Source organism: Cebus imitator, unplaced genomic scaffold, assembly GCF_001604975.1.
Source record: "Cebus imitator isolate Cc_AM_T3 unplaced genomic scaffold, Cebus_imitator-1.0 Scaffold346, whole genome shotgun sequence".
NCBI classification, from domain to species: Eukaryota; Metazoa; Chordata; class Mammalia; order Primates; family Cebidae; genus Cebus; species Cebus imitator.
This window is the reverse complement of record NW_016107661.1, coordinates 812,742-826,609: the sequence shown is the minus strand read 5'-3', so window position 1 is coordinate 826,609 and position 13,868 is coordinate 812,742. Positions and strand designations below refer to the sequence as shown.

At 54.4% G+C, this 13,868-nt stretch overlaps 1 protein-coding gene across 1 annotated transcript; it reads left to right on the top strand.

Moving 5' to 3' along the window:
* The first annotated feature begins 753 nt into the window (after positions 1 to 753).
* On the top strand, positions 754 to 13,849 carry EEF2KMT (eukaryotic elongation factor 2 lysine methyltransferase). The gene is made up of 8 exons (XM_017506049.2): positions 754 to 934; positions 2,987 to 3,049; positions 4,953 to 5,033; positions 5,958 to 6,059; positions 8,509 to 8,642; positions 8,725 to 8,990; positions 10,147 to 10,296; positions 13,601 to 13,849. Exons 1-8 carry the CDS (start codon positions 839 to 841, stop codon positions 13,699 to 13,701), a joined length of 993 nt encoding a protein of 330 aa, XP_017361538.1. The 5' UTR covers positions 754 to 838; the 3' UTR covers positions 13,702 to 13,849.
* Positions 13,850 to 13,868: the final 19 nt, after the last annotated feature.

Here is a 13,868-nt window from a genome sequence, read left to right as displayed (position 1 = left end):
GCTGCGTCTCGGCCGCTGAGCCCAGCCCCGACACGCCTCCCAGGACCTGGGCCCCGCCCCACGCCGGCCCCTTTCTAAGCTCCGCCTCCCGGGGGGGGAGCCCGAGCAGCGCCTGGCCACGCCCCAGTGCCCGCCTCCCGAGCGCAGCCCGCAGCCCGGACTCGGCGCGTCCCTAAGCTCCACCTCCCAGAGCCGGAGCAGCGCACGGCCGCGTACTAAGACCCAGTGTACGCCCCGCCCCGGGCGGCCCCGCCTCCTGAGCCTTTCTCTAAGTCGGCCTTTGGCCCCGTCCAGAGACCTGTGTACAGGGCTCTGCTCCGAGTCCCGCCTCCTGGATGCAATGATCGTTTAGCCACGCCCGAATCCCCGCCTCCAGGACCTTCATCCTGGCCCCACGCAAGGCCCCGCCTCCAAGAGGCCTCCAATTTGGATGCTTCCGAAGCCCCGCTTCCAGGATTCCCCTATCTTGGCCCAGCCCCAGGACCCGCCAAGCTGGTCTCCCCCCCAGACCCACCGAAACGACGCTTATCCCGGCCCTAACCCGGGCCTCGCCCTCAGACGCTCATCCTGGCCCCGCCCCGGCCCCGCCCTCACGTCGTTCATCCTGGCCCCGCCCCGGCCCCGCCCTCTCCCCTTCCTCCTGACGCTCATCCTGGCCTCGCCCCAGGGCCCGTCCCCGCGACGCTCGTCCTGGCCCGACCCCGGGCTCCGCCCACAGACGCTCATCCTGGCCCCGCCCCAGGCCCCGCCTCTCGGCCCCGGCGCACTGCTCCGGGCCCGCCTTCTCGCCTCCCAGGGGTTCCTCCCGGTCTGCAGGCTACGCTGCCGCGCCCAGGTCATGGCGCCCGAAGAGAGCGCGGGGACCGAACTCCTGCTACAGAGTTTCGAGCGCCGCTTCCTGGCCGCGCGCGCACTGCGTTCTTTTCCCTGGCAGGTGGGCGGCGGAGCGCGCGGGAGTCCAGGGGCAGACGGGACGGGTCTCTGTGCTGAAGCCCCCGGCGCTCCCGCCACGTGAGTGCCCGGGCCCCCGCTGGTCAGGGCCGCGCGTCCTGGTCCCGGTCCCCGGGGCCTCGCCGGAGCTGCTCGCACCCCTCCCGCCCCGCGAGCTGGCGGCGGAGGCCGGGGGAGTCTGTACGGCCTTGCGGGTGGCAGACTCGCGCTCGAGGTCGGGGACAGTTCACGATCCTTTTCACTTGTTAAAGCCAGTGTCGTTCTGGTCACTGGGACACAGCTGCCCTCGCCCATTATAAAAAGTCAGTGCTCTGAGGACCGCGGGAAACCACGTCCTCCTAGCGCGGTGACCAGGTCACAGGCTGTCCCTTGTGCCTCAGTGATCTCATCTGTATATCGAGCATTGCACAGAATCTGCCCAGACGCTGAGGCTCTCAGGCCTGTGATGGAAGAGAGAAGGGGGTGGCCTCCCGTCGCCCTGGAGACCTGCCATTCTCAGCACAGGTGCACGGCAGGCAGCACCCTCTCTTCTGCCAACACAGGGGCTTAATGCACTCGGCCTCATTTGTAATTCATGTGCGGTGATCTCACTGGGATGAGTCAGTTTGGATGTATATTCCTCCCTAGGTCTGCCCCATCTTACCGGGTAGTGCTTAATCATTTGTGTTATTCCACTGACCTAAAATATTTAGCACTCAGAGATCATTTCCGGTCTGGAGGAAAATGTGCATTTCTAACCCAAAATGGAAACCTTCATAATAGCATCATCGGTCTCCACTCACTATTGACAATAATTGTTCACATGCCCATGCTGAATGCTAACTTAGGCTCACACTCAACACCCATGAGATGGGTACTATTATTTATCACTCACATTTGGCCAGAGGGATTGTTTAGAGTGCAGTAGTTGAGAGTTCAGACCCAGGAGACACAGCCTACCTGCTTCGAATCCTGACCCTGTGTGGCCTTGGGCAAGTGACTGCATCTCTCTGTGCTGTTGTTTTCTTATTAGTAAAATAGGGGATATCATGATACCTACCCTCTTAGAGTTGTTATCAGGGTTGAGTACAAAAGCCTGCGGATCAGTGCCTAGCTCACGGTAATTGCATGTCAGTGTTAGCTAGTGTTTTTATTCAGTCTCCAGATGTTTAATAAATGCCTTCCATAAGCCAGGCCACAAAGATCAGCAGTACCCATGACAGATGAGGCTCTGCTTGCATAGGAGAGCCAGAGAATCAACAAATAAATGAATAAACAAGAAAACACCAAATGAGAGTGGCTTTAAAGCCAATAAAACAAGGAGAAGGTTAATGGAGCAACTGGGGAGAAGAGTCACCAAAGTAGAGAAATCAGGGAAGGCTTCCCCAAAGAGGCGACATTTGAACTGGGGCCTGAGTGGTGAAGCAGCCGGCCATGGGAAGGGCTTGGGGAGTAACAGGATATGCAGAGGCCCTGTGGTGGGAACAAGCCAGCTGTGGTTGAGGAACAGCAAGGGGGCCAGTGTGGCTGCAGTGGAGTGAAGAGGGATGGGCCAGCAGTGGGGGAGAACAGGTCCAAGACAGGTACTAGGGCCAGGTCCTCGCTCTGTGTCACATCCCGCTGAGACAGTCTGTGGAACTCGGGAGCCTAAGCTCACTGCTGTTCTCCAGACCCCTGTAAGAGGACAGCATAACCCAGGCTGCTATGGGCACATTCTCCGTTTCCACTTTAATTCAGATGGCAAGCCCATCGAACCTTGGTGCCCTGGCTCCGCTGCTAATTCCCGGCTGACCAGTGCAACCAGAGAGCTGGCCCGTGACCCAGGTGGAGGCTAAGTAGCCAGGACTAATGTGACCAAGAGTCAGACTTCTTGTGACTCATCCAAGTGCACCCTGCAACATGTGAAGGTCAGGCTTTCAGGCGCTGTGGCGTCCACTTCCAACTGGTTCTACGTCCCCAGGGAGAGATCACTTAGCGCTTTGCCAACACATTCTATTGCGTGTTTAATGTTCCTGTGAATACGCCCTTGAGATTTCTCTCTCTCCCCTCCACACAGAGCTTAGAAGCAAAATTAAGAGACTCATCAGATTCTGAGCTGCTGCGGGCTATTTTGCAGAAGGTAAGAACCCCAGAGTTCCTGGGACTCATGACCCTGCCTCCTGACTCTCCCAGGAAGACCTGCCAGAAGAACCACAGGTGTGCTTGTACCCTTTAGAAACACCCCTGTTCAAAGAACAGAACCATTGAGTCACCACTGCAGGTGGGTGTCAGCACCCCCGACAGCTCCAGCTCTTTTGTTTTCTAAGACTGGGACAAAGACATCAGAATATACAAAAATCTGCATGAGAGGGGGGAATCTAGGGAATGTTTTTTAACCATCCACAGCAAAAACAGAGATGACAGTTGCAAAACAGCTTCTAGCGTTTATGCTGAGCCTTTCTTTTTTGCATTCATGAGGCCTGTCCTGCCCACTCCTGTCTCTCTTCTAGACCTAGATGGGCCCTTGCTTTGCCCAGGGTAGGTTTTGGACTCAAGTGCATCTGCGTGCAGGTGAGAGGCAGGATTGCCACCCAGCCCAGCCACAGTCTGACCTTGGCCTTCTGGACCAAGTACAGATCACCCCACATCCTGGGTCTTCACCGTCCGAAGGGCCATGAGCCCTTCTGCAAAGTCAAAGCAATTGACTCCCTCCCAGAAAGAAGCGTGTCAGAAGAATACATTTTGCATACAAACTCAGGGGAGCCAGACATCCTCCACCCCCAACCACCAAGCCCATCCTAGGAGCCCCGGTTAAGAATTCTGGTGCTAGAGGTGAACCAAGATTATCCATGTGGAAAAGGTGCAGCCACAGCAGGGAAGACTTTCCGGGCAATCCAGTAGGTCAGGGCTGCGAGCCTGGAGATTCCTGAGGTTGTTATCTCGCAGCCTGCTCTGAGTTTCATGCTGAGCCTCACCCTTGTAGGTAGTGGAGCATGAAATGTAGGTAGAGCTGCTTTAAAATCCAGCACAAGGCTGGGCACGGTGGCTCACACCTGTAATTCCAGCACTTTGGGAATCTGAGGTAGGTGGATCCACCCCTAAGGTCAGGGGTTCGAGACCAGCCTGGCCAACATGGCAAAATCCCATCTCTACTAAAAATATAAAAATTAGCTGGGTGTAGTGGTAGACACCTGTAGGCCCAGCTACTCAGGAGGCTGAGGTAGGAGAATCGCTTGAACCTGGGAGGCAGAGGCTGCAGTGAGCCAAGATCATGCCACTGCACTCCAGCCTGGGCGACAGAGCCAAACTGTGTCAAAAAATAAAAATAAAAAATCCAGCACCAGCCTGAACGGCCTGTGTGTTGTGTGAGGTACTTCACTGCCCTTGGGCAGAATCTGCATCCCTCCCATCCAGCAGGCGCTGTGACTGTCCCCTCCCTCTCCCTCCAGGTGCCAATTTTGCCACCTATCCTCATGCTGCTGCAGTCCCTCTGCCCTCCCAGGTGCCAGGCCCTGGCCACCTCAGACCCTGCACCAGCTGTTCCCACTATCTGGAACTCACTCATCCTGCACTTGACTTCTCTTGGCTTTAGCTGGAGTGTCACCCTGAGAGTCCCCTCCCCCTGTCGTGTCCCCAGGGACACACGCTCCAAGACAGCAGGTGCCGAGTGGGCCTTCCCGCCTCTTCCATGGAGCCAGACAGTCGGCGACTGTCCTTACTGCAAACTCTGGTTCACGCTGGCTCCCCTGGGAGGGAGGTGATTTGGACCCATGTGCCCCGTGTTCTTGCTCAGAATCAGCATTAGAAACGCTGCCATGGCCTGCGCTGCTGCAGGGGAAACATTTTTAGGAAACAGCTTATATCTTAAGACAAACTTTCAGATGCGAGAGGGACACCTGGGGCCAGAACGCTGTGTCCATCAGCGTTCAGGATTGCTGAGGGATGGGGTACCCTGGAGTTTGGCCTCTGCTGTATTTGCCTGAAGCTCATAGGAGACTGAAGACGGGTCTCCCCAGCAATCAACATTCTGTCCTTTGTCCTAGACCGTGAAGCATCCCCTATGTGTGAAGCACCCGCCATCAGTCAAGTATGCCTGGTGCTTTCTCTCAGAGCTCATCAAAAAGGTCAGTTACAGGCAGTGTCCGCCCAGTAGCCAGACAGTGTGGCCACCAAGCAGGGACCTGGCTGGCTCCCAGGAAGGGTTCCCTCCAGCACCCTGCGTGCTGGAGCCCTGGTCCTTCCCAGGGACCCTGGGTCTGCTTTCCAAACCCTGGCATGGCAGGGGCCTCCCCAGGCAACTGGCTGCCTGGCAACTGGCTCACACCTGTAACCCCAGCACTTTGGGAGGCTGAGGCAGGCGGATCACCTGAGGTCGGGAGATCAAGACCAGCCTGGAGAAACACCGTCTCTACTAAAAAAGCAAAATTAGCTGGGCATGATGGCTCATGCCTATAATCCCAGCTACTCAGGAGCCTGAGGCAGAATTGCTTGAACCCGGCAATTCTCCTTGGAGGCAGAGGGTGCGGTGAGCTGAGATCACGCCATTGCACTCCAGCCTGGGCAACAAGAGCAAAACTCCGTCTCCAGGAAAAAAAAAAAAAAGCACCTTTTATTTTCCTCCATCTGGGACCTTTGATCCAAACACAGAGCCCTCGCCTCTGTCACGGTCACCTGGCGGCTCTCACAGAACCCTTGTCTCCAGCCCTAGACTACACCTAACCCTAACCTCTCAACACTTCTTACTGAAGGCCTGCCCATCCAGGCTTCCTACCCAGTGAACTATTTTTTTACTTTTGGAGACAAGGTCTCTGTTCCCCAGGCTGTCCTTGAATTCCTGGGCTTAAGCAGTCCCCCCATGTCAGCCCCTAGAGTAGCTGGAACTATCGGCCCACATTACCACACCCAGCGAAGTATTTTATATGCCAGCTGGCCAGTGTTATGCCATTCCATTCCATCCCAAATCTCCCCTCCAAACTCGGTGAAAATCATCTGGCCATTTTTGCAGATTAGAACGGAAGCAAACAAACTCTCACTCTGTCTGCCCCCAGCACGAGGCTGTCCACATGGAGCCTCTGGACGAGCTGTACGAGGCACTGGCGGAGATCCTGATGGCCAAGGAGTCCACCCACGGCCACCGGAGCTATTTGCTGGTATGAAAAGGGCACCCTCCTCCCCGTCACAGGCCAGACACCCTTCCTGCACAGACAAGTGAGAACATGAGTGTCGGCTCAAATCCTGGTGCACCCATTTTGCAGTCTTACACATGAGGTCCATTAAGCTCCTTCAGCCTCAGTTTCCCTGTCTGTAAATCTAGCACTTCAGCAACAGCATCTGTCGTGGGAATGTTGGGCATTTGTCCCGTAGGTGCCACACACTACCCGCTTCACAAGGACCTTGTGCCCTGTAGGGCCACAGCCCCACAGGGTCGTGGGGTATCCCCTATTGCTGTGTTGAGTCACAGGATCCGAGAAATAAAGAACACAGAAGGACTGGAAATGACAGCTGGGCTCGGTGGGCCACGCCACTTACAAGCAGAGACAGGCGAGGCCCCGAATGTCCAGAATTGTCTGTATTTATTAGGTACGAGACGGGGGAAGGGTCGTGATGAGGTCATCTATACGCTTAGTGATAGGGCATACGTAATCACGTGAGTACCAAGTGAGGGGGCCGCCCCATTAGGTCACCTAGTTAGAGAGGTGGGCCATGCGCAGTAGGGGCTGTGCCGTGCACAGTAGTAGAGGGTCGTGTACAAAAAGGGTGTCCACCCCCATTAGGCCACCGAGGCAAGGAGGTGAGCTGTGTGCAACAGATGCCGTGCGCAACAGTTCTTGTCTGGGGGCCGGAGACTTCAAAGGATTCCTGTAGAAGGATGCTGTAATCCAATGCAGTGGGAGCTGACAGTGTGCCCTCCCTAAGGTATCTTATAGGAGGAGGATTTGAGCCAGCACAGTAGCGAGAGAAGCTGACAGGGTATAGCCGCCATGGCACGATTACGCCAGAGGGGTTCGTCTCCCTCGGTTGTTCGGGGGTCTCAGGCCTGAGGCCTACTTCCACGAGAACTGGGTGCAAGGTACAGCCACTCCTTTTCAGGGGCAATAACTCTTGCTCCAAGCTGGCCATGCAGCGGGTACTGAGTGCTACCGTCTAGGCCCTGGCCTGCCACACAGCGTGTGCCCTTTCGGGCAGGGGCGCTACCGCCTGGGTCTTTGGTTCTTGTCCTGGCCTGGCTGTTTTCCCATGGACTGCATCTGCTCTGTGACTGCTCTAAGCATTCCTCCTACTACAAACTAATATATGGTTATATAGAAGGATTATATAAATCAGCATTAAATGTGTCGTACAGCTCCGACTACAATCCGTTACATGATTATATAGAAAGATTACATAAAACTAAGTATGGTTATATATATAAGCTAGATATAAGATTATATGGAACTAACAGTGATTATATAGATTATATATATAAGCTAGATATAAGCAAGCAGTAAGTTATACTTCAGGCACTAATTGTGCCTGAGGTCTGCCCAGCTCTCCTTTCTCAGTGCCCATTGAGAACGCTTGACAGGGCTGGGTGTGGTAGCTCACACCTGTAATCCCAGCACTCTGGGAGGCTGAGGTGAGCAGATGACTAGGTCAAGAGTTCAAGACCAGCCTGGCCAATATGGTGAAACCCCGCCTCTACTAAAAATACAAAAATTAGCCAGGTGTGGTGGCAGGCGCCTGTAGTCCCAGGTACTCAGGAGGTGGAGGTTGCGGTGAACCAAGATCATGCCACTGCACTCCAGCCTGGGCAGCAGAGTGAATCTTCATCTCAAAAAAAAAAAAAATTTGACAGATGCGCATTACAGGACAGCAGTTCTTTCTCACTCTCCACTGGCCTGGACAAACGCCGAGGCCTTCTGACTGGTCTTCTGGCTTCTTGTCCCACAAAAGTCCACATAGCACACAACAGCCAGAGGGACGTCTGTAATCCCAGCACCTTAGGAGGCCAAGGCAGGTGGATCACCTGAGGTCAGGAGTTCGAGACCAGCCTGGCCAACATGGTAAAATGCCATCTCCACTAAAAATACAAAAATTAGCTGGACATGGTTGCAGGCACCTGTAATCCCAGCTACTCCAGAAGCTGAGGCAGGAGAATTGCTTGAACCTGGGAGGGAGAAGTTGCAGTGAGCTGAGATCGCACCACTGCACTCCAGCCTGGGTGACATAGCAAGACTCCATCTCAAAAAAAAGAAAAGATACAAAACACAGATACAGAAAACCACACAAAGGAAATACATAGCATACTGAATCACTGCAAGGCAGCCACACCTCCATAGCCACACCTGGCCTCTGGCCACTACTGAACTGGGCTCCACCACCATAATTCCTTCATCTCAGGATTGTTCAATGAATGGATCATGTGGTGTGTGGCCTGAGATGGGCGTCTTTCGCACCACGTGATGCCCTTGAGGCCCATGCAAGCTGTTGGCGTTCTCGTTGCTAAGTAGTGATTGGTCCCACCGTGGTTTATTTGGCCACGTGGTGGATGGCTATTTGTCTTCCAAGCCACTTGTCTTCTGATCGCTGGACTAATTCTCTCACCCTCTCTTGGCACAGCCCTCCGGAGGCTCAGTCACGCTCTCCGAGAGCACAGCCATCATCTCCCACGGCACCACGGGTCTGGTCACATGGGACGCCGCCCTCTACCTTGCAGAATGGGCCATCGAGAACCCAGCAGCCTTCACTCACAGGTGACCTCAGGGCGCAGGACAGGACACCAAGGCAGGCTTGCCCTGGAGCAGTCGCAGACATGGTCTCCTTTCCTCCCCCCAGGACTGTCCTAGAGCTTGGCAGTGGCGCCGGCCTCACAGGCCTGGCCATCTGCAAGATGTGCCATCCCCGGGCTTACATCTTCAGCGACTGTCACCGCCGGGTCCTCGAGCAGCTCCGAGGGAATGTCCTTCTCAACGGCCTCTCATTAGAGGCAGATGTCACTGCCAACTCAGACAGCCCCAGGGTGACAGTGGCACAGCTGGACTGGGATGTTGCGACAGTCCCTCAGCTGTCTGCCTTCCAGCCAGATGTGGTCATTGCAGCAGGTAATGCCCAGCCCCAGGCACCCTACCCAGGCGGTGTCCTTGCAGCTCCACCCAGCTCCAGGCTCTGGGAAAAAGGAACAGGGGACACTGTAGGGCATGGACATGAGGGGGCTTCCAGAAGAATCACTCTGGGCCTCCAGGGTGACATCAGAGGACAGGGGTCCTCTTAAAGTGACCTTAAAGCCACAGCCCTGGGCCGGGCGCAGTGGCTCACACCTGTAATCCCAGCACTATGGCAGGCTGAGGAGGGTGGATCACCAGAGGTCATGAGTTCAAGACCAGCCTGGCCAACATGGTAAAACCCTGTCTATACTAAAAAATACAAAAATTGGCCAGCCAGGGGGCAGGCACCTGTAATCCCACCTAGTTGGGAGGCTGAAGCAGGAGGCTTGCTTGAACCCAGGAAGTGGAAGTTGCAGTGAGCCAAGATCAAGCCATTGCACTCCAGCCTGGAAGACAGAGCATGACTCCATATCAAAAAAAAAAAAAAAAAAAGCCACAGCCCTCTTGTTGGAGACAGGCGTACTCCCCTTGCAGTTGTTACCACATGGCTCTGTCCCTGTGGCCCTGGCTGGCTCTGTCGCAGAGCCATGCCCTGTGACCTTCAGAGATCACAGGAGGAAAATAACCTTTCTGGGACAAGGTCGGGGCCCTTGAGAGAAGGTGGTGGTTGGCTGAGCCACGGAAAACCCCTCGCCCCGCCAGCACACTCAGTCCCCTTTCTGGTCAAGCAGTGCTCTGCCTGTGGTCTTAGGTCCCAGCCCTGAAAACCACAGGCCCAGCAGTGGCCAGGGACGCTGGCCACCCCTGAAAGCCAGCAAACAAATCAACAGATGCCTGAAACACGAAGTCCATGGCAGAGTCAGGTTTTGTGTCATTCAAAGCCCTCTAGATAGGCTAAGAACCAGAGCTGGTTTTTTAAGGAACACCAGGAGTCTGGAGATTTTTTTCTTTTGCAATCTTTTTCAGCTTTCTCTCCCAAGGGTTCTCCTTTTTCATCCAAGCAATTGCTTTTCCATCTAATGGCACAAATGGTCAAATGGCATCTCACCGTTTCCTATGACCGCTGCCTCTCTGGCCTCACCCTGCTGCCGTGGTCAGCATGACCTGGAACTTTCCGCCAGTCCCTTTCAGTAACCTGAAGCTTTTGCCATAGATGTGCTGTATTGCCCAGAGGCCATCGTGTCACTGGTCGGGGTCCTACAGAGGCTGGCTGCCTGCTGCGAGCACCAGCGGGCACCTGAGGTCTACGTGGCTTTCACCGTCCGAAACCCAGAGACATGCCAGCTGTTCACCACTGAGCTAGGTGAGCCCCCGCACCTGCCTGGGCCTGCCAGGCCACGAGCTGTCCCTGCAGGACTCCAGTGGAAGAACTGGGTGCCGAGGAATAGCTAGGATGCCCCACACCCCCATGTCATGCAGGGAACTTGGAGGCCAGTGACCAGGGAGGGCTTGGGGGATGGGTGGCTTGGGACAGGAGGAAGGCAGCTCAGCACAGAGAGGGAGGGTCTGAGCCCAGCAGTCCTACTGTGTGCTTCAGAGCAAGCTTCCCTAAGCCCTTGGGCCTCAGTTTCCTCCTCTATCACATGGAGGTGGGAGGAGAGGCAGTCGGGGTCAGGGCTGGACGAGGCTGTGGCCTGCAGGACCCCAGAGCACAGGCTGTGCAGGCGGATCCACCATGCCACTGTTCTGAGCACCCCGTTGGTGGAAGACAGGCAGGGTGACTAGAGAAGGGGAACCGGCCCCGTGTGGGCCGGCCGCTGTTCTCAGACCTGACATGTCAGCTCCAGCACCTGAGAGGGTGTGCTGTCACTGTCTCATCTCACCTGCAGAGACACTAGGGCACACGGAGGCCAAGTGACCCCCAAGCTCCTGCAGACTGCAGCCAGGCCACCTGGCTCTCGCACCTCCACACGACACCCATATCCCCCAGTGCCACCAGCCTTTGCCTCAGCCCTCCTCAGCAGGGCCCCTCCTGGCAGCCGAGTGCACAGATGCACCCGCAGCAGCCTCTGCCTGCACACAGAGACACAGACGACGCAGTGCCCGCGTCGGGCAACCGATTAACTGCAGAGCCAGTGAACAAGTCAGCACACGAAGCCACACTGGGCTCGACAACAGGGTTCTGCACAGCCTCGCACAGGAGGCCCGCCAGGCACAGGGCGTGGGATGTCACCCCAGCACCTTAGGAGGCTGAGGCGGGAGGACTACTTAAGCCCGGGAGTTCAAGACCAGCCTGGCCAACATAGTGGGACCCCATCTCCACAAAACATAGAAACTAGCGGGGCATGGTGGTGCATGCCTATAGCCCCAGCTACTTGGGAGGCTGAGGTGGGAAGATGGCTTGAGCCAGGAGGTGGAGGCTGCAGTGAGCCATGATATCACCACTGCACTCCAGCCTGTGCAACAAATCAAGACCTTATCTCAAAAAAGGGGGGCGGGGGAAAGGAAGTCTTTTCTCAGATACTTATGTGAAAAAATACCTGCAATATTTTTTTAAGTGAAAAACCAGTTCCAAATAGCACATATAAACACCCCACACACTTTTTTTTTTTTTTTTTTTTTTTTTTGAGAGAGTCTGGCTCTGTCTTCCCTAGGCTGGAGTGCAGTGGTGCCATCTCGGCCCACTGCAACCTCCTACCTCCCAGGTTCAAGCCATCCTCCCAGATCAGTCTCCTAAGTAGCTGGGACTACAGGCATGTGCCACCATGCCCAGGTAATTTTTGTATTTTTTGTAGAGTCAGGGTTTTGCCAGGTTGGCCAAGCTGGTCTCGAACTTGAGACCTCAAGTGATCTGCCCACCTCAGCTTCCCAAAGTGCTAGGATTACAGGCATGAGCCACTGCACACGGCCCCATTTTTGTTTAAAAAATAAGAATAATCAGCCACACATGGTAGTGAATGCCTGTATTCCCAACTACTCAGAAGGCCGAGGCGGGAGGATGGCTTAAGCCCAAGAATTTGTGGCCACGAGCAATACAGCAAGACTTCCTTTCAAAAAAACATTTATTACAATAACCTTCTCTACTTCAGGATAACTCTAGGGGAAAATCTGGAATACAGAGCAAGCTTGTCCAACCTGCAGCCCGACACAAATCTGTAAACTTTCTTAAAACAGTATAAGGGTTCTTTTGTTATTTTTTTTTAATTTTAGCTCATCAGCTATTGCTAGTGTTAGTATATTTTATATGCGGCCCAAGGCAATTCTTCTTCTTCCAGTGTGGCCCAGGGAAGCCAAGCGATTGGACATCCCTGATACACACCAGTTAACAGGTGCCATACTTGGATGGCAGGACTGTAGAGACTTCTACACGTTTATGTCTATATCATTTTTATAAATATGTATTTTCCATTTGTAACAAAAAACTGTGATTGAAAACCATCCCAGGTCCAATGTCACATGGCTGTAATCCCAACACTGTAAGAGGCTGAGATTTTGGGAGGCCGAGGTGGGCAGATCACTTGGGGTCAAGAGTTCGAGACCATCCTGGCCAACATGGTGAAACTCTGTCTCTACTAAAAATACAAAAATTAGCTGCGTGTGGCGATGCACACCTATAATCCCAGCTAATCAGAAAGCTGAAGCAGGAGAATCACTTGAACCCAGGTGGCGGAGGTTGCAGTGAGCCAAGATTGCACCACTGCACTCCAGCCTGGGCAACAAAGTGAAACTCTATCTCAAAAAAACAAAAAGAGAATGAGGCAGGAGGATCACTTGAGGCCATGCTTTCAGGACCCCAGCTTTACAAAATAAGTTTGGCATTGTGGCATGCACCTGTCGTCCCAGCTACTTGGGAGGTGGGAGGACTGCTTGAGCCTAGGAGTTGAGGCTGTGCTGAGCAGTGACTGTGCCACTGCATTCCAGCCTGGGCGACAGAACAAGATCGGATCTCAGAACAAATCCTTCTGGCTAATGGCTCTTCAGACATCTGTGCTGATGAGAACACCAACCCCTCCTAAGCTTTGTGGGTTTGTTTTTGTTTTTTGAGACAGAGTCTTGCTCTGTCATCCAGGCTGGAGTGCAATGGTACAATCTGAGCTCACTGTAACCTCTACCCCCTGGGTTCAAACAATTCTCCTGCTTCATTCTCCTAAGTAGCTGGGATTACAGATACCCACCATCATGCCTGCATCGTTTTTGTACTTTTAGTAGAGATGGGGTTTCACCATGTTGGCCAGGCGGATCTCGAACTCCTGACCTCAGGTAAGCCGCCCACCTTGGCCTCCCAAACTGCTGGGACTATAGGCCTGAGCCACTGCGCCCGACCACCTTCCAAGCTTTGCGAAGAGCAGGCTAGCTGAGCAGCCAGGTAGATGCAGTTCAGATCTCTGCTTCTGTCCAGCTGTGCCAAGTGCCAGGGAGGACATGGGCAGAGGGCGGAGAGGGGCACGGCATCTGCTGCCAGCCACTTCTGTGCAAAACCAGGTACCTGGTCCCACCCTGGAGGCCAATTCTAGGTACCTGGGTGGGCCTGGGAACCAGTGAACCAAGGAAACCAACTTGAACACCATTCCCCGACTCCTCACCAGGCCTGTTCTCGCAGCCCCACACAATAAACTCATTCCTGGTTCCAAACACTGCCATCCTGAAACAATGTGCTCTGTTTGTAGGCCGGGCTGGGATCAGATGGGAAGCAGAACCTCGTCACGACCAGAAACTGTTTCCCTATGAAGAACACTTGGAGATGGCAATTCTGAAACTCACACCGTAGGCCTCACACACGCTTTCCAGCATGATTCTGAGAATCCAGTCGCTATTGTGGTAAGAATTTTTACATGGGGATAAAACTTTCATTGGACTGGAATGTCTGAAGAATATTAAATTCCAAATCGGGAATCCCAGATTGCCTTCTAGTAAGATATCAGCTGTCTAAGCGTG

What these genes read in the sequence shown, in the direction of transcription:
- EEF2KMT (XM_017506049.2), top strand. Translation starts at nt 839, where the DNA reads ATGGCGCCCGAAGAGAGCGCGGGGACCGAACTCCTGCTACAGAGTTTC. An exon ending in TGCGTTCTTTTCCCTGGCAG is followed by an intron (nt 935 to 2,986) that starts GTGGGCGGCGGA and finishes CCCTCCACACAG; the next exon opens with AGCTTAGAAGCAAAATTAAG. An exon ending in TGCGGGCTATTTTGCAGAAG is followed by an intron (nt 3,050 to 4,952) that starts GTAAGAACCCCA and finishes CCTTTGTCCTAG; the next exon opens with ACCGTGAAGCATCCCCTATG.